This window comes from Littorina saxatilis, linkage group LG2 (genome assembly GCF_037325665.1).
Source record: "Littorina saxatilis isolate snail1 linkage group LG2, US_GU_Lsax_2.0, whole genome shotgun sequence".
In the NCBI taxonomy this organism is placed as follows: domain Eukaryota; kingdom Metazoa; phylum Mollusca; class Gastropoda; order Littorinimorpha; family Littorinidae; genus Littorina; species Littorina saxatilis.
In genome coordinates this window covers 54928500-54948839 of record NC_090246.1, presented here as the reverse complement: position 1 = coordinate 54948839, position 20340 = coordinate 54928500, and the positions used below count along the sequence as shown (strand labels likewise).

At 42.2% G+C, this 20340-nt stretch overlaps 2 protein-coding genes across 7 annotated transcripts in view; both read left to right on the top strand.

Moving 5' to 3' along the window:
- LOC138959285 (histone acetyltransferase KAT2B-like) overlaps nt 1-10182 on the top strand; it is a 29821-nt gene extending 19639 nt beyond the window's left edge. Inside the window, exons 12-17 of the mRNA XM_070330694.1 lie at nt 2434-2544; nt 3230-3373; nt 3977-4119; nt 5257-5323; nt 6897-6981; nt 8551-10182. Of these exons, the coding sequence (XP_070186795.1) occupies nt 2434-2544; nt 3230-3373; nt 3977-4119; nt 5257-5323; nt 6897-6981; nt 8551-8744 (744 nt within the window). The 3' untranslated portion in view covers nt 8745-10182. The remainder of the gene's footprint in view (nt 1-2433; nt 2545-3229; nt 3374-3976; nt 4120-5256; nt 5324-6896; nt 6982-8550) is intronic.
- A 5800-nt stretch (nt 10183-15982) lies between these two features.
- The window catches only part of LOC138959284 (ataxin-2 homolog), a 53163-nt gene continuing 48805 nt past the window's right edge, over nt 15983-20340 (top strand). Inside the window, exon 1 of one of the 6 annotated variants that reach the window (XM_070330689.1) lies at nt 15983-16471. In XM_070330689.1, the coding sequence (XP_070186790.1) occupies nt 16364-16471 (108 nt within the window). In that variant the 5' untranslated portion in view covers nt 15983-16363. Of the gene's footprint in view, nt 16472-17148; nt 17295-20340 lie in introns of those variants that run through there. The other 5 variants (XM_070330688.1, XM_070330690.1, XM_070330691.1 and 2 more) reach the window with 5 other exon arrangements.

The following is a 20340-nucleotide window of genomic DNA, read 5'->3' as shown; positions in this document are numbered from 1 at the left end:
ATATATATATACCACTCACTTGCTATTCGCCTAAAAGCTTGCGGTGTGCTGTGACACATATAAGAAACCAGAAGAAAAAAGGACTTTACTTTGGCGAAAAGAGCATATGCTGCTTATTTTTGTACATAACTGCTATAACTGTATTTTTTCCGAACACTTACATGTAAAAAACATAGAGATATATCTTACCATTTCACTAAGACAGCCAAAATAACGGTCAAATTAAGGGGAGATCATGATGACGTACATGTCTATGGTTGCACCGGGGGAAAATATTTAGTCGCTGGAACCTATAAGGTATAACACATGTTACATAGCCACTGGTGAATTAACAGAGAGAAAAATAACAAAAAACAGTCATAATTATAGGTTTTCGCATCAATGGGAGGTAATCGGAACTGACCAAAAAGACTGCGCGACCGCACGCGACTATACAAACAAACAAAATAAAATACAGCAGGTATGACGTTTGCATGAATCCATGATTACGTCTACATGAACAACAGTGATAAAAGTGCGCATCTTTTCCCAGCCGTGCAGCGCTTTGAAAGTTGGAAGCATTAAAATTTAAACGGGTAAAAAGCCATCGTGAAGATACGAAAAAAAGTATGACGTCTAAAATACTTAATGATTCAAACGCATAGTATAACATATGTAATTGACAACAGAAAATATATACATGGTTCACACACACAATCGAGTGCACACATCCATCCATGCTTATTTAAAGTCATGTACACACACACACACATACATACATGGCATCAAGCAATACACAATTAAATGACACATATGGAATATGGAAAACGTATAACGGACATGAACATGGTAAGTAATTTACACCGTTATCTACTATAAAATTGATGATATATATATACCACTCACTTGCTATTCGCCTAAAAGCTTGCGGTGTGCTGTGACACATATAAGAAACCAGAAGAAAAAAGGACTTTACTTTGGCGAAAAGAGCATATGCTGCTTATTTTTGTACATAGCTGCTATAACTGTATTTTTTCCGAACACTTACATGTAAAAAACATAGAGATATATCTTACCATTTCACTAAGACAGCCAAAATAACGGTCAAATTAAGGGGAGATCATGATGACGTACATGTCTATGGTTGCACCGGGGGAAAATATTTAGTCGCTGGAACCTATAAGGTTATACGGCGACTTATCAGGTGATAATGTTTCGAACTTATCTTTTAAAAATTAAGTAAACAAATCTATGGAATATTTTGGAGTTCCATTAACAGATAAACAGATCTATCTATCTTCTTATTATTTTAGGTTCGTCTGGGGTAGAGAAATAAAACACACAGCTAGGTTCGTCTGAGGTGCGGTCGCGTAGTGTTTAATGTAGTGTTTAGAAGAAGAACCAATCACAGATCTCTTTCGCCGCGATGTCAAAGTTCAGGTCAAAGTTCACTGTTGTCTGCTCAAATTTGCGAGACAAACCTCTTCAAACTTTGTTCGTGGACAAAATTGGAAGTCGGGACCTAGCGGAATCGATTTCCTGGGTCACGTTGGCATAGCAACCGAAGGAGAAGGCACAAATCCGCGCGGTTTGGTCACAGGAATCGAAAAACCACCGAAAAACCTACCAGTATTATATAGTAGATCTACAGCAGATCTTTTGCAAAGAAGTCTATGTGATCTATGTAAATTAAAAGCGCCAACAATAGAAAATCAAGTATTGACTGAATGTAAAAAATAAGAGACAGTTCAGGAGAAATGTGTTGTATGTGTTCTTGCATGTTAATTTCTTTGAATTGGATATATGATTTTGATCTAGATAGTAGTTTTCATGAAAAGGAAAGTTTTAAAAATGTTATTATAATAATAATAATAATGACTGGGTGGCCGAGTGGTAACGCACTTGCGCTCGGAAGCGAGAGGTTGCGTGTTCAGGCCTGGGTCAGGCCGCAATTTTCTCCCCCCTTTCCTAACCTAGGTGGTGGGTTCAAGTGCTAGTCTTTCGGATGAGACGAAAAACCGAGGTCCCTTCGTGTACACTACATTGGGGTGTGCACGTTAAAGATCCCACGATTGACAAAAGGGTCTTTCCTGGCAAAATTGTATAGGCATAGATAAAAATGTCCATCAAATACCCGTGGGACTTGGAATAAAGTAAAAAAATTCCATCTCACACGGCATTAAGTCTTAGGAAACATGAATACACGCATGCAGGAAAAAAAAAAATATGGGTAGCGCCGTAAGTATGGCAGCTCGCTTTCCCCGGGGAGAAAGCAGCCCGAATTTCCATGAGGGTAACCTCACTGGACTGTAAATCTTATCCTATCCTATCCTATCCTATCCTATAATGACAGCTTAGATAGTCGGAAACCACTGGGATCTGTGCTCTTCGCGCTTTATGCACGCTTGAACACTGACAGCCAAGTAACACTGTTTTGTCCTACTTTGTTTCCAGGGATATGGAACCCACATGATGAACCACCTGAAAGACTACCACATTCAGCACAACATCTGCCATTTCCTTACCTTTGCTGATGAGTTCGCCATTGGCTATTTCAAGAAACAGGTAAAAACTCTGTTTTTGTATGTGTGCATTAACAATTCAGTGTAGAGCTTTTGTTTCAACAGTACATTCCAGTTCTGCTAAAAGTGGACTACAGCTAAAGAAATAGCCACCACATGATGTTTGTTTTTGTCAACACAATATGACAACAGACTTAGACCGAGACAGACGACAATGAACCGATTTATTCTGATTATGTCTGACAGTCAAAGCATTCTCATTACCTGGTTGCAGTAAATTGCTCACCTGACATCATGAATATTAGCAGCTGAAATGTCATTACATATTCTCTCCAAGTGAACCTTGCTAAACATACAGCTCCATTGTTTCACTTCTTCTTGTCTCAGAAAGAGCAACAGACTCTAAATCAATACCAAAATGAGAGAAATTGCGTTAATAGTACAAGAGATACTAAATAACAGACGCACTTTCATTTGCTTACTTCATCACTTTGAGCTCGCAATTTTCAAGTGAGCTGGCCAACATCACATACTGAAATCGGAGCTGTCTGTTGAGTCAATTTTAAAAGTTTCAGCACATTGGTTATCAAGAAATGTGTGATTTCAGGGCTTTTCCAAAGAGATCAAGCTGGCCCATGTCACATACTGAAATCGGAGCTGTCTGTTGAGTCAATATTATTATGTTAATAGTTAGGTCACATTGGTCATCAAGAAAAGTGTGATTTCAGGGCTTTTCCAAGGAGATCAAGCTGGCCAAAGCAGCGTACCTGGGTTACATCAAGGACTATGAAGGTGCAACGCTCATGGGCTGTGAGCTCAACCCACGCATCAAGTACACTGAGTTCTCCAGCATCATCAGAAAGCAGAAAGATGTAAGGAGTACAACTAGATCTTGTGAATAGACGCAGTTAATAGATCATCTCAAAATCATGTGCAGTTGTTCAAGTAGGAGGGGTATGAGGACCGGTGTATGCATTGCAGCCTTTTGATTGTACTCTGTTCTCACATTGTTTAAAATTATTTCATTGCTTGCTGATAGACGATTTTTGGAAATAACTCCGTCGGGTATGTATGGGTTGTGGAAGAGTGATTTTTTTCTTGCAAAACCTTGTACAAACATTGGAGGGGCGCATGTGTTTCCGCCACACCCCTGGCTAGTGATTGGCTCCTCCAATGTTTGTACGAAGTTTTGCAAGAAAAAGTCACTCTCCCACAACCTGACAGAGTTATTTTCGGAATTCGTCTATTGTTATTACCAAAATTATAAAACAATTTTGGTATTCTTTTCTTTATTATTGCAATTTGAAAACTACTTTATCTATGTATAAATGACAATGTGCAGACTTAGGAGGTTTGTAGGAGTTAGCGATGGGTATTTAAAGCACTAACTAAGGTTGTGTCAGTACTTTTGTTTTTTTTTCCATCAAAACGTTCGGCCATTGTAACAAACTGTGTGTGTGTGTGTGTGTGTACAGATTGTGAAGCGGGTGATAGAGGAGAAACAGGAACTAGAAGACAAGGTGTTCTCAGGACTGACCTGTTTCAAAGATGGAGTTCATCAAATCCCCATCGAGAGCATTCCTGGTGTGCTTGAAGCAGGCTTCAAAGTGGAAATCAGGTAACCACAGTGATTCTTTTACCTTCAAAAACTTCAAGGTCAGAAGTATATTTTAGATGCAAACAAAAGAGAGATCCATGTGCCAGGGGAGGTAACTTAGTTGTGTCATCATCTATATATATATACGACTTGTGTCTGTGTGTATGTCTGTGTGTTCGCGATGCACGCCCAAGGTTCTCGATGGATCTGTTTCAAATTTGGTGGCCATATTCAGGTTCACCCCGGACATAACCTGGTCGATGAGATATTTCAACACGTGCTCTCAGCGCGCAGCGCTGAACTGATTTTGGTTTTTCTCTGGATCCATTCCCAGTAACTCTTCCTTATCTTCTCCAGTGTTTTCAGCGTTTATCTCCCTTCCTTCGTGTGGCGTCAATCCATATTCCCGTTTTTATTTTTAGAAAGTCACTGTCGACAACGCTCAATCCATATTCCCGTTATACTATTTTTACACTTCTCCAGTGTTTTGCGCGTTTATCTCCCTTCCTTCATGCGGTGCGCCGGCAAAGCCGGCGTACACCCGGCAAAGCCGGGTCCCCGGCGCAGCCGGGTATTCGGTTCGACTTCTTCCCGGCGAAGCCGTACCCGGCGAAGCGGGTATTCATCTAGTACTACAATATCCAAAAACAACATTATGAATGCTGTATTCAACTCATGTCTAGTTCTTTGTTCTTTAAGCGGAGATTGCGCTTACCACTTGCTAAACTGGTGTCTTTACCAGGCTCTCATAAATGCTTATCAGTCTGGCCTCTTCCCTTACTCTTTTTGTATTTTAATCTCAGACTCATACTGCTAATGTTCATCTGTTCTCAAAGGGAGAAAACATTCTCAGAAGCGTCCTAGATGAACGCATTATGTTGCAGTAACATTGACGTCTCCAGTGTGGTTTAATCTAATTCTTGCTTTGATTTAACATGGCGGAGGCGACCACGGTGCAAGGGAAGCTCTATTTCAGTCTGGACGACCTACAGCGCACGGCAACATTTGCGCGGAGAACCGGCGTTTCCATCTGAGTGATCGACAAGAAGAAGAAGATTTAACATAGATGTTTCCTTGACTTCTCTGTTGGGACAAAATGTAATGAGAAAATAAACAAGCAACACTGTGGCATTGAATACTTGGTATTGTTTATTACAGTGAAGAGCCTCCCATGGATCCTGAAGTGCTCTACACATCACTACGCACAGTGCTACAGCAGGCCAAGGTGAGTGGGTTCCTCTGTCAGCTTGTCTGGTTTTACTTGCTTTATCAAAAGGTACAACAAGTTTGTCACCTTTTGATTGATTTTGTCTCTCAAGATCAAATGTTTCTCACTAATTATTGAAGTTATTCGTAATGGACGGGCAATTTGGGATAAAGGAGGGATATGGGAATATATGTCTTTAAAAATCATTTGATTTAAGCAAACTGGGATTAACGAAACCGTTTTGTTTGTTCTGTTGGGCGAAATAGCCTAATGGTTAGAATGTTGGCTTTCTATGTGGAAGGTTCGGGGTTCAAATCAGGGCTATATAAGCCTTGTGGGTTAAGGTTGGAGATTTTGCTGATCTGATTTGGTCAACTTATGTGCGAACCTGCTGGTACAGCTATTCTGATGGACACGTGGGGGAATTCAGGGGCTGTGATTAGATGGTCTCTTCTGATCATCAAAGCATAATGCTACGAAAGTCGGCCATTTTTGCCAATATCCAAAAGCATAACAAAGACGCATGGTTCCGGTTTACCCATCTGTACCACATTGTGTTTTAATCGACAACAGCATAGGCCTACACTGACAACTTGAAATTCTTCTCGGGAATGTTTTTCAGCTTTACAAATGTCGATAGCATACCCTTTCCTGCTAACTTCCCGATGAAACAGGACTAAACCAATTATTTTCTGTCCCTAAACACCACAAAATGCCTAAAGTCGAAAGATGTAGTACAAACAGGGGAGTAAAACGGAACAGCCGTTTTTGTGTGCCTGTGTGAGCTCGGTTGCCGACTGACACAAACTTTCGCATTCGGCTTTTCTTATCTCGTAACTCCACACTAAATACCCCACTTCCCCTCTGAAGTATTGATGTACAACCCATGGCACTGACATTCATGTAGTCGTTTATAACTGAGGTTGAAAAATTCACTTCATGACGAGACAAGTATAAATGCCATTCACCCAAACTGAAAACTTCGCTACCGTCTGCTTGCGTTGTACGGATTAGCTGTTCTCTTCTCCTCCCCTTGTTGCATCGTAGTTCTTCAGTTGTTTCTAGTTTTCCGTTGATGTTGTGTTTTGGTCTTCTTCATTAGTAGTCTTGTTCAAAATTTAAAAAACTCAAACTTCTTTTTGTTGTATACGAATGAACTAATAAAAAGCTGTTTAACAGCTGTGTTGTCAAATCAACGCATCGACGCAAAAACTGTCATTTTGTAAGTTTGGAACAACAAATCAAGGTCAGAACAGCTATATAATCGCTATTGTATTTTCAGCGTAGCAATAGGGTCCGATATTTAGACTCGAACAAGTATAATGCGACTCGTCTTCGACTCGTCGGCATTATACTTGTCTCGTCTAAATATCGGACCCTATTGTAACGCTGAAAACACAATAGCTGTTAATATGCCCACTTGTGCCCATGAGTGTAAATGGGAGCTGCAGCCGAGGAAATGCTGAAGAAGAAGAATTTAGTTCTGCTCGGTTCTGTTCTGTTTTGTTAATCAACCTTTTGAATGTACATGTAAAATTGTAGATGCATTGTGTTAGAGAGCAAGATTACCTATATTGATTTCTCTTTTCAGAACCATGCCAGTGCCTGGCCGTTTTTGAAGCCTGTGGAAAAATCAGAAGCCCCAGACTACTATGATCATATCAGGTTTCCCATGGGTAAGATATAATCTTATTGACTTTTTTATGCAAAGCTTAATACATTTCTTCCTGGTATTGGGAGTCTTCGATTTTAAGACTTTGAAGAAAAGTTAACACCACACAGACCCTAAACAGTCTGGTTTAAAGTGTAGTTTATACTTATTGTTTGCAATTTGTATTCTTATAAGCCTTGTCATCAAAATTATTAAGTGAATACTGTTGTTCACAACAGAGGAATTGTTGGCTGATTAATAAATATTATTGAAGCTTAAGCGCAAATCAACTGCCTGTTTTCAAGGTGGCTAGATCATGAAAATGTGCTACTGTAATGAAAGATTAAATTACATATCTTTACCCAACTCACAAATAGCAATTAACTCTAGTTCAGTGCTGGTTACGCTGTACGCGTCCCCTTGGTAACCAAGGGAGACCACTCTAAAAAAGAAAGTGATCAATCCCATAAGGCCAGACTAATGCTAGTCTGACTTCCGTATGCGCGCGCATACGCCGCCATATTTTCATTCCAAATCTCAGCGTCAACAAGGCTGGTCGCTGTTTAAGTATGCTCCGGCTGTTTTCAGTCTTGTTGCTTTGTCTACGGACTTTGGCTTCGCCCCTTGGTCTGCCGCCGAGCTTTATCTTCACCTCTGCTGTTATTCGGTGAGATCTTTCCTGTTTATGTAAACTTTGGCGGCATTTTGTCGCGTTTGTACGAACTTGTACGATTTTTTCTGTTCTGAAAATTTTTGTGAGTTCGTGTTTACCATGGCGGATAACGCTAAGAATAAACCCAATTCGAGACAGGCTACTGCTGCAGCGTCTCCTTCTGGGGAATCTTCCTCGTCTAGGAAATCTTCTTCGTCTAGGAGGGGAAAGAGTGCCGGACAGTCCGCCATTCCTCTTTCAGAGCCGGTTGTTGATAAATGTACAGATGTGGCTGTTGACAAGCCGTCGGCCGCCTTTTTGTCTGTGAGAAAAGACAGGGTCACGCGCAGTGACAAAGACGTTTCTGTTAAGAAGATTGATAAGGATGTTGTGTCGGGGGCTCCTGGTGGTTCAGGTGTTTTGCCCTCCGACATTGCGTCTATGTTACTTACACTTAGCTCGCAGGTTTCATCTTTGGCGGCGGATTTGACGGCGACGAAAGCGGAGATTCGCTCTATGCCGTCTGGCGTGATTGACGTTACGTCTTTGGGGAGGATCAGGTCTTCGCCTTCACCTTCCGGTTCCGCGGTTTTCATTTAATTAATATACTTACCCAACTCACAACGTTTATTCCCTCCCACCTCCCCGCTGTGGTTGGTACTGGGGTCTAAAAAAGAGTGAGTTGGGCTTCGTTTGGAATGAAAATATGGCGGCGTATGCGCGCGCATACGGAAGTCAGACTAGCATTAGTCTGGCCTTATGGGATTGATCACTTTCTTTTTTAGAGTGGTCTCCCTTGGTTACCAAGGGGACGCGTACAGCGTAACCAGCACTGAACTAGAGTTAATTGCTATTTGTGAGTTGGGTAAGTATATTAATTAAATGAAAATTTATTTATAAAATTTTGGAAACAACATCTCCTCCTTCTTTTTTTCTCTCCAGATTTAAGGACCATGGGAGACCGACTCAAAGCACGCTACTACTGCGACAAACGCCTTTTCATCGCCGACATGACACGCATTTTCACAAACTGCCGATCATACAACGAGCCTGACACAGAGTATTACAAGTGTGCGAACGTTGTGGAGCGCTTTTTCTTCTCAAAAATGAAAGAGGCTGGTCTAATGGACAGATGAAGTGTGGGGACTTGTGGCAGAGACTGTGAGTTGAGTGAAGAAACCTAGATCTGTGAAAGAATAGCAAATGAAGTGGAGCTTGAGTGAGAGAAAAGAAAACTCTTTGCTAATGCACTGTGCATTGTGGCTGCTTCTGAGAGTGAGAGAGAGAAGTAGTGTGATTCCAGTATGCATGTCGCTCGTTCTTTCTACACATGGAGACAGATGACGCCAGGAATCCCTTTTAATTTAAATATGAACTAGTGCAGTTGTAATTTTTGTTAAAGACATATGTTACTAGTCTAAAAATAATCTGATCTTATCTCTTTCACATTTCCGTTCAATGTTGTTGGTTTTTTTAGCCTTTTTCAATGCATGTAGTTATGGCCTAAAAAGAGTTCACTATTGTGTAAATACTTGCTACAATGTGAGATTGTTATGACATGACGTAGATTCTTGTTGTTTTTGTTTTTTGGATAGCATATTTCCATGCACTTTACAAGTTTCACACATGTCAGATATGCATTGCTCGTTTTCTTTGAAGTGCCGAGAACGTTTTTCTGAGTATGGGCTAAAGAGGAGAACTTGCAGATCATCTTATGCAAAAAGAGATACTGAAATATTTCTGTGGGGGAGGCCCAAGTGCTCATCAGGGAAACATCTTTTTACTTTAGTAATGATCCACAGAAGCTAGAATATTCTAGAATGCTTACTCTGCTCCTGGTCTGTTGGTTCAAGTTCCTGTTAAGTGAACATTGTGCAAGAAAACGCAATCTTAAGGTTGTAGAACTTTATATTTTAGGCAGCAAAGCGTGTGTGTGTGTGTGTGTGTGTGTGTGTGTGTGTGTGTGTGTGTGTGTGTGTGTGTGTGTGTGTGTGTGTGTGTGTGAATATTTAAGAGAGAGAGTTAACAGCAATTTGATGTGATGACCAAGGTATGTAAAGTGGCTTGTATGAAAACACGGCATTTTATTTCATTATCATCTTTTCTCGTAAACATACGTACATGATTTTATTTAGTGGAGAGATAGAGGAAGTGAGAGTGTTTGTGTGTGCATATGTGAGTGTGTGTGTGTGTGCGTATGCGTGTGTGTGTGTGTGTGTGTGTGTGTGTTCACTTTTCTTTATTATTGAAGAAGAATTTGAAGGTTACTTTTTCTTTCTGTAATTTATTGCAAACCTGCTGCCTGTGCAACCATGTGACACAATAATTATGACCTTGCTCATTAAAGGTAGTTAGTTATAAGGAGTATGATACAGGTGAACATTATTTGTTTGCATGCAACTGCAAGAATATTGCATCATCATGTTCAGAGAATTGAGGGCTGGTCTTGATTGTTTTTGTTTGAATGTATCTTTCCTGTTTACTGATATAATTTCAGAAGGGTTTACCAGTTGTGTCCAATTCTCATTAAACTTTGGTTCTGTTTATTTGAATAAAAGTTCAAGATGAAAGAAATTTAAATGTATGTTCCATTCTTGTTTCTCCTTACTCCAAATACAATGTATGTGTGCTTTTATTTTGTGTCTGTGCTACAGCTAGTCTTTTTAATTGTCGTACTGTGACTGCAGCGGCGTTTAAGTGAACAAACGAAGCAGAACTGACGTAAAGTTTGCATGAAAACAACAACTTGATGCACACTGCTCTCTCTTGTCTCCCTCTGCCTCTCTGTCCGTGTCTCTCGGGGACACAAGCACCTGTACGTGTAGACAGACACACACAACACCGCTCTCAACCTTCACACTGACACGTAGGGGAGACCGGGGCTAGTCCGCCTACTTTTATGCTTTTGGTAGCATAACTGGCGAGTTTGATGAACTAGAAGACTGATTTTTTATTTTACATCAAGACAAATGTGTAGCTGATATCAATGTGCAGACAGTTTTTATGTGCGCATGAACATTTGTTGTACATACTGCTTTAAGTAGACCTACCCTAACGTAGGCGAACTTGCCCCAAGTCGGGGTAAGTCCGCCTACAGGGTGGGGCAAGTCCGCCACTCTCATCCCATAGTAGGTACAAGACTAGTAGTGGGCAAGCTTTATACACACACGCACGCACGCACACACAGTCATTCAAACAAGCACCCGATCAGTGGGAAAGCTTTTTTAATTCCCTTCAATATTTAGGTTAAAAAAATGCCAATGAAAAAATACAAAAGAATGTCGAAAGAATGTAACACAAATCGGCGTCAGTCTTTTTTAGACATGAATCTGCAATCTTTACCATCGAAAATAGATGGAGTCACCATCAGAGTCACAGTTATGGCAGATGTAAACTGGACTGTTTCCCACACCTGCACATTCGTCATGGCGGACTTGCCCCATGACAAATAGGCGGACTTGCCCCCGCACGGGCAGGCAACTCTAGTGCCAGATAGCGAGCACAACATGGGAAGGAAGAAGCAAAACTTTCGTCAGAACTCGACCTTAATTAACGCACTTTCACTCGACACCAAGACTAAGTATTTGTTCTCACAGGTAATGCATCAAAACCTAAGTCAACTCCTATGCATTCATGTTACAAAAATGCCGAAAAACACTTTTTGTGACCTGTACTCACGATATATGGGCGCGCAACCTCTGAACTTCTGCAGGATATGGCTGGAAGAAGGGACACCATTCTCACATGGTGTGAATGACTAAAAGGTGGCAAACGTAAGAATAAACAGACAAAGACGGATGTGCCCCGGGGGCGGACTAGCCCCGGTCTCCCCTACCCAAGTACACACACATGGCACACACACACACACACACACAACACCGCTCTCAACCTTCACACTGACACGTACCCTGGTACACACACACGGCACACACACACACACACACAACACCGCTCTCAACCTTCACACTGACACGTACCCTAGTACACACACACGGCACACACACACACACGGCACACACACACACACACACACACACACAAGACCGCTCTCAACCTTCACACTGACACGTACCCTAGGACACACACACGGCACACACACACACACACACGACACACACACACACACACACACACACACACACACACAACTCGTGCTGAAGAACACATACTCATATAGTATTATAACATACACTGACACGAGCTAATCTTAATCCACTCAGGCGGCTTTGGGCGTGTGTGCGGCGGTATGCGGCAATGCAAGCACACGCACTAGAAACATTCATTTCGCTGGAATAATCTAAGGAATACCGCAGTGAACAATACTGTCACGACACACATTTACTTAACAGCAAAACTTCACGCACCTGTGCTCCGCACATGCCGTTCACGAAACGCACGTGCCGTATACACTGACCTAGTTATCTCGACAGCCAATCAAACGGGAGAACGTCACTAGCCGATAGGTAGACTTTTCCACGTGCGCGCGCGCACGGCTCGCTAAATTGGGCAATGCAACCTCACCACGTGGGCTGCGAACACACACACTCCGACGAAACTGACGACGCATGCGCAGCGACACCTGATACGGCTTTTATATTCTGGCACCACCTTGTTGTTTTGAGGGTTATACTGAAATGTTTTACCTTTTTAACTGTTGATGAAAGTGATGAATCGAAAGGGTGGGTGGGAGGTCATTTAGGACGAGTACGAAAAGGAGTCACTGAGTTTGGACTGGCTTATAGCGAAGAAACTCGAGTCTGAATGAGCACACTGAGATACGGAGTAGTAATGTTCACCTGACCTTCGATGATCATCACACCGGTTTACAAGTTATGTAGTCAGTCAGTGTGTGTGTCTGTGTGTGTGCCGCGTCAGTGTGTGTGAATGTGTGTAAATATGCGGTTGTGTTTGTTTCAGTGTTTCTTTAAGTATGACTGTTTTTCTCTCTGTCCGGCTCAACTGAGTTCTGTCTCAGTGACGGTCAGTCTCGTCTGTCTGTGCCTTTTTTCGATTTCATCATCAAGTCGGTGTTTGTTGTCGAGTCATCCACTTTGAGTTGTTTTGTTCACTGTGATGGCCGCTGTGATTTTGAATGTCAGTTGACAGTAATACTGATGTAAAGATGCATTATCACTACTGTGGTTATTGAAATTGCTGATTAGTCCCAAGATGAAATCGACAGAGTCGTAAAATTAAAAGTAATCGGCTATATGTCAACCCATCCATCAATCCATCCATGCATCAATCAATCAATCAATCAACCAATTAGTTCAAGTCAATCAGTCAATCAATCGAGCATAAACCATGCTTTGGTCAAATCATATGTTACCCCTCCCCCCCCCCCCCCCCCCCCCCCTCCCGGCCTCCCAAGAACGCGCACAATGTGTCAGTCATGCCGCGTCTGAATTCAGAGACGATAAATGAGTACGCAAAAAAACAAAAACAAAAACAAACCCTGAAGAAAATCATAGTCTTTGCAGGTAACATTTAGAGGAAGAGAGGCGGGGAGAGAGAGATACAAGAACTTTTTTTTTTAATCGAGGAGCGGGATGCGGCGTGTAATGACATTGTGAACACTCATTTCAGCCTCCACGGTTGTTTTACCATAGTGCCACTGTATCATAATTTACGGCACTTGCCTCGACGTGCAGACAACGAACACACTTGCCAGAGAAAGTGACAGACTAAGCAGAAATACATGTATGACGTACGCACCTGCCGGCTGTACCTGAATTCAAACCGACAGAGCGCAATACATTGTGGAAAACAAACAAACAAACAAACACACATCAGCTTTTCTGTTTGTCTTTTTACATTTAGTCAAGTTTTGACTAAATGTTTTAACATAGAGGGGGGAATCGAGACGAGGGTCGTGGTGTATGTGTGTCTGTCTGTCTGTCTGTGTGTGTGTGTGTAGAGCGATTTAGACTAAACTACTGGGCCGATCTTTATGAAATTTGACATGAAAGTTCCTGGGTATGATATCCCCGGACGTTTTTTTCATTTTTTCGATAAATACCTTTGATGACGTCATATCCGGCTTTTTGTAAAAGTTGAGGCGGCACTGTCACACCCTCATTTTTCAATTAAATTGATTGAAATTTTGGCAAAGCAATCTTCGACGAAGGCCGGGGTTTGGTATTGCATTTCAGCTTGGTGGCTTAAAACCTAATGAGTGAGTTTGGTCATTAAAAATCGGAAACTTGTAATTACATTTTTTTTTTATTAAACGATCCAAAAACAATTTCATCTTATTCTTCGTCATTTTCTGATTCCAAAAACATATACATATGTTATATTTGGATTAAAAACAAGCTCTGAAAATTAAAAATATAAAACTTATGATCAAAATTAAATTTCCGAAATCGTTTTAAAAACTAGCCTGCGCAATTACCGCTACCGCGCCAAACAGGCTCGTCACTTTCACTGCCTTTTGCACTAGCGGCGGACTACGTTCGGTTTCATTCTGTGAGTTCCACAGCTTGACTAAATGTAGTAATTTCGCCTTACGCGACTTGTTTTTTTTTTTTTTTTTTTTTTGGGGGGGGGGGGGGGGGGGGGGCAATGAACCATTTCTCGACTGCACGCAGCACGTACAACGCAAAAAGAAATGACTTGACTGGCCCGTAAAAATAAAGGAGTGAAATAAAATAACTTATTTAAAAAAAAATAACTGCAGAGAGAGAGAGCAAGAGAGAGAGAGAGAGAGAGAGAGAGAGAGAGAGAGAGAGAGAGAGAGAGAGAGAGAGAGAGAGAGAGAGTCTACTTGTCAGCACGGTTTGCCGTCAGCCTGTCCCTCTCAGTGTCTGCCTCTGTGTTGTGGCAGTGCGGCTGTCCTGATGGTGACGTTGTTTAGTTCAAAGGCCAAACCGGCTAAGACGGCTGAAAATGAACGGAGATGACGTTGTATACCAACACCAATAAAACAGTGTCACGGAATGACAATTAGACAAGATTGACAGGAGCAGCAAAGTACGCAATTCTGTTTTTAGACAAAAATGTGTTCGGGAGGAGCGGGGGAGGGGGGGGGGGGTTGGGGGGTTGAGGGGGGGGGGGGGGGGCGAAAGAGAAGCGGGTGCCGGGAGAAGGGGGGAGTAACAGACGCAGTGGGCTGCATGTTTGCACCCCTCAACATAACTTGAGATCATCTTTGCTTGCAGTTTACAGCATTCCCTGAACGAAAACTTGCCAAAGAAAACAACAGCCCGTTACTGACAAACGTAAAATAGGAAAAAGTAGGGAAGAAGGTAGGCCTAAAGAGGGTGAACTCGGAAAAAGAAGTAATAATATATAAGTGGTGACGTTGCAAAAAGGAGACAAGATATGAAAAGAAGAACGAGAAACTGAATGAGTGAAATAAGGAAGATACACGGAGCTGAGATACCAATGGACAAAGAATAATAATAATAAATGAAGGTTACAACGTTCGAAATGAAGTAGAAGAAATATCAACCAATGAGTATGACAACGAGCAGAGGCTGACAAAAAGACTGCACTGAGACTGATGCATAGAAGACCGAAGTCTATGGCGATGGACCCAAACGAAGAAGACGATTCAGGCAACGACTAGAAGAAAAAGAATGAATCAAGAATGATGACTATGAATATGGATCAAACTGAAGAAGAAGAAGAATTAGAAGAAAAAGAAGCAGAAGAAAAACAACTAGAACAAGTAGAAAAATAAGCAACGACGGTGGATGGATGATTGGCTAGAAGAAACCAAATGAATCAAGAATGATGACTATGACTATGGACCAAACTGAAGAAGAAGAAGTAGAAGTAGAAAAATAAGAAAAATAACAAGAAGAAGATTAAGCAACGACGGTGGATGATGGACTAGAAGAAGCAGAAAGAACCAAGAATGATGATAATGACTATGAATCAAACTGAAGAAGAAAAAGAAGTAGAAGAAGAACTAACTCGAAAAGACTGAAGAAGAAGAAAAAGAAGAAGAAGAACAAGAACAAGAAGAAGATTACGCAACGACGGTGGAGGGTGGACTAGAAGAACCAGACTGAATCAAGAATGATTACTTTGAGTGTGGATCAAACCGTGGCCGAAGACTGAACAAAAGTAGAAGAAGAAAATCTAAGAATTAGAAGAAGAAGAACAAGAAGAACAAGAACAAGAAGAGGATTTAACGATGGTTGAGGATGGACTAGAAGAATCAGACTGAATCAAGAATGATGAATATATGACTATGGACAAACGGAACACACAAAAGATAGAAAGAATGAAGAAACAGCGTGCCAGCGGTGGTGACCAGCCGACCAGCCTCGCAGTCTCGCATAATAGCCTGTGGCAGAACAGAACAGAGGAGAAAGCGTACGTGGAATAAGCAACTCAGAAGTCTGGCACACTGACTTGCAGGCTGAGAGACTGAGAAAGAGAGAGAGGGTAAAGGCAGGTGAAACAGCGCCACGGCAGAGGGGAAAAGGGGGTAAGGTAAAGGCAGGTAGGTCGGGACTCTTCGTTGCCAGACGAGCACCGACAGTAGTGCGTACAGCAACAGCGGGCCTGTACCTTGCTCCACAACGGCTTCCCTTGCCATGATGGTGTAGTCGCTGCAATCGCGGGTGGATGAGGAGGAAGGTGGAGTAGTGTGCCGTGTACAGGTTCAGGGAGAAAAAAAAGTTGAGGAGCTGCTAGAATCCGGAGGAGGCGGAGGAGGAGGAGGAGGAGGAAAACGTGAGAGTAAAGAGAGAGAGAGAGTGAGTGAGAGAGGAGTGTTCGAAGGACTCCGCCAACGGGAAGGATGAGCTCCCAGCTTCAAGTTCGTCTCTACCGGGACTCCTTCAACACCCCCTGGGGATTCCGTCTTCAGGGCGGCAAGGACCTGGGCCAGGCCCTGTCCATCCAGCGGGTGAGTCCTCTATCTTCTCGCTGTCACCGCGGCCAACCCCCTTTAAAAACTTTGACCGTTTCGTTGACTTCAAAATGTTACAGCGCTCGTGCTATACGTTTTCTGCTGCTGTGCTTAGAGCTCAGTGCCGGCCGGCTTCGGCACGCTGTGTTGTTACCTGTTCTGCCTCCTGCTATGTCAGTGCCTTGCCTACCTGTATCCCCCCCTTGAAGAGCGAAGGAGTCGACCGTGCTACACCGCAATCTATCCCCCCCCCTCTCCCCCCACCCCGCGCCAATCACTTGTACGTCAAAGCCTATATGCTATCTTTCTTTTTCACCCTCTCGCTCTCTCTCTAGAACTGATGCACCGCCATCTTCTAGCCAGGCACCCGCGCCTTTTATAGTATAGCGCGTAGGTAGTTGTTGAGAGCGCAGCCAAAGCGTGTTCAGTAACCAGCAACAGGCCCGCAACACAGAGAAAAAACTCGACAGAAAGACTGAGAGAGAGAGAGAGAGAGAGAGAGAGAGAGAGAGGGGGGGTAACTGAGAGAAGTAAAAAGAAGACGCTCAGTGCCACAGGTAGCGTTAGAGACACAGCTAATAAAAAGGAAAAGAAAAGAGAGGATGCTACGCGGTTGTCAAGCATTCCTGGGTGCCAGAATTAGCCCATGTAGGCAAGGGTAGACACTTGGGGTCCCCTTTTCCCCCCTGTGTTCCCTCCCTGTCCCCTCCCCCAACCCCACGACCCGTTTCTCCGTTTTCTATTTTCCATTTCTCTGCACTGACTTTCACGTTTCCTTCCCCGACCAACCTTTGCTACCTTTTACCTCGTCGGTATAAAGGTAAGGTGGTTTAATTGATTCTATAGTTTGGTAGGGGGGGTATCCAGAAAAAAATGTGCTTGCTTTTTTGTTTTGCTTGTTAGTCGTTGATTGTTTTAGCCGTCGGTCGCAATTTGTTTTGATTTTGAGAGTAGCAACAGCTGATCGAGTGAGGTTTTGAAACTGTGAGTCAGTGAAGTTGTTGTGGTTACGTAAATCTCCTTCTTTTCTAATTAGTGATGCTTCTGCTTCTGCGCTGTATGTGTAATTCAGTTTTCTGTGCTGTGTGCTTTTCTGTGGTGGATTATTGAAAGAAGAATATTGTTCGTTGAAAGTGTTCGACCTGATTTGTCTTACTTCTGTTTTTGTTTTTTGTTTCTTGAAAACCAGAGTGAATTCTTTTTCCAAATTAAAATCACAGATATTGGATGGCAACTTTCTGAATGACTAACGTAATTGAAGACATGTTTAATCATTGGAGTCGTTTTCCCGAAGCTTCCCGATCAAAACAAGCTGTCTAAATTCTGTTCCTCGATTGATGAAAGTTCGTATGGAGAACATTCCCGACTGTAGAAAAAAATGCAACCAAGCACCTCTTTTATCACACAACGGCTGCTCTCTTTCTTTTCCCGACCTTTGCAAGTTTATAGTTATCATACAAACTAACGTCATTACAAAAAGTACATAACTCACTACAGATGTTTTAGAACAAAATGCAAGTTTTACTGCTTAATCGGTCAAAAAAAATTTAGTTTCAAAGCTTATGTACTGTACGTGCGCAATATCTTCGTGACCAAGTTTTGCCTCTCTTAGAAAACATGTCTGCCACCGTTTGCTGTTCGACCTTTGCCGCAAGGTCGCTAGCTGCGTCTCCCCCGAAACGCCAGGTAGATAACGGGCGTGATGCATTCAACTGTGTTGGCATTCGGCGTACCTGGGTCGCGTCCTTGAAAAAGTCGATGACGTTAGCTATAAACTATTTGTGCTGAGTATGATCTGACAGTGCCTGTTATAGTCACGGGTGTGTACATTATGATGACATGGCATTTCCCCAAAAGCGACTCGTATGGCTGCCTGAATGGCGGGATAAAAACGATCATACACGTTAAAAACCCACATCCCATGAACGAAGAAGAAGAAGAATGACATGTCATCGGTTGTTGTTGTTGAGGCGTTTTTGTTGTCATTTCAACTGCAGTATACCAGTGCATTAATCAATGATCCACACGTGACCTGCCGTGAACCATAATTATTGCTTTGATTTTGGAGTTTCAGTAGGCAAAAAACGTTCTGCAAATAAAGTAAAGATTAACTCAAACCCTCAAACTCTAAACCCCATCAGTATTGTGTTGTTTTGTATTTATTACTTGTCTGTTATGCTGCTGTGTCAAAACGCTAGTGCATTTTTCAATGATTAAACGTTCCATAGATTACCCTTTCTTGTGTTTTTCTCTCTACTTTTTTTTTTTAATCTAAACCTTCGCCGAAATTGTTGGCTTTTTCTACGGCAGCTACACAAGCCACCAAATCTGTGTTAGCGGCACAAACTAACATTTTGTTGCCATGGCAAGTAAGCTAGTGTCTTTCGTGTCTGTACAACTTGAAACGCGTACGCATCATATCAAACACATGTATACACTCTTCTTAAATATTTTATTCCAGATATCTTTTGCATATATGTCTACTCGGAAACATGAACAAAATATTGTAAATGATGCAAACGTAGCGAGATATCGATGCTGAAACTTGACTTGGGTAACACACAGCACGTTCTGGCACAGGCTCATCTTCAGAAAAACTCATATATATCGTCATATGATCTTATCACTTTGATCATCGATGACTTTACTTGAATATTCATGTTATACGTCAGTGTACCGATGTCTCTATTTCAAGATAACACGCAATAAGTTGATCATCCATCAAGATGGCAGCAGACATCATAGTTTACAAATGGTATTTTCCCTTGAAGCTAAAGAAAATGAATGTTGAACGGAAAATCAGAATCTCTCAGGTTGGCGAGAAGGTATTTTTGATCAGACGAGACAGTAAGCCACCTATGTTATTTACTGTCTTAAAGACAAATGGAAACTTTTTGAAACTCTGCACTTCTCTGTCCTCCTTGAAGCCGCGGTTGTACGCCACACATAAATAACCACCAAGATAAACACGATAGAATTGTTGTCATCAAAGAAAAAGACAAGATAAAATGAAGAGTTGTGGTTTGGTTCGAGCTAAGTTACTGACACTGTCAAGACAACGGAAAGCATTAGCATACATGTGCCTTCTCGGGTGCTGGTTTGGAAGTGTGACTAGTTCGATGTACCAAGTCAAACTCAAAGGCTTTAATTTTGGACCGATTTTTGGTTCAACCATACTTCTGTTTTTAGCATAAATGCAAATAAAAGGAAAGAAAAAAAGCTTCAGTATTAAAAGGTTTGAAGAACAAAACAAAAGAAAGGGGGACTAAAGAAAGAAGAACAGAAAAAAAAGAAAATTAATACAAATGGTGTTGTACAAGTTCCGGTTCCGGTTGCGCACAGCCTCCCGGGCTTCGGCCTCAAAGGTAGCGTGCACGTGAAAAACGCCACACTATTTACTGGACCACCGCTAGCTGTGCAGAGAAAGTTGATGAAGGTGAAATGAGCGGAAAACGAGAATAGCAATGGCCAGGTGTCTTCACCGCGGTCTCTGGTAGTGCAGTTCCACAGCTTCCACTGTATTGCTTGGGGCCCTCTTCCTATGTTTTCACAGAAGCGCTAATTCCATCTGCTAGCATTCCCGGTGCGCACTTGGCAGAAGGAGTCTGCTGCATGCAGGGGAATGTCTAGATTTAAGCTCCTTATGTACAGCGTGTGCTCTCCTTACTGTTGGGGGGGGGGGGGGGGGGGTGTAGTCTTTTTGACCTAGGCTGCAAAGGATGGAATTGCAGGTTTGGGTAAGGGTATGACATAGCAGAAGAAGAATTGACCGGTGGATCATTGGTACACGTAGAACCGATACTGATTTGAAAAAAGTGCTTGCTTGCCGTCTCAATTTCAAGAATAAAACAAAAATACATTGACTT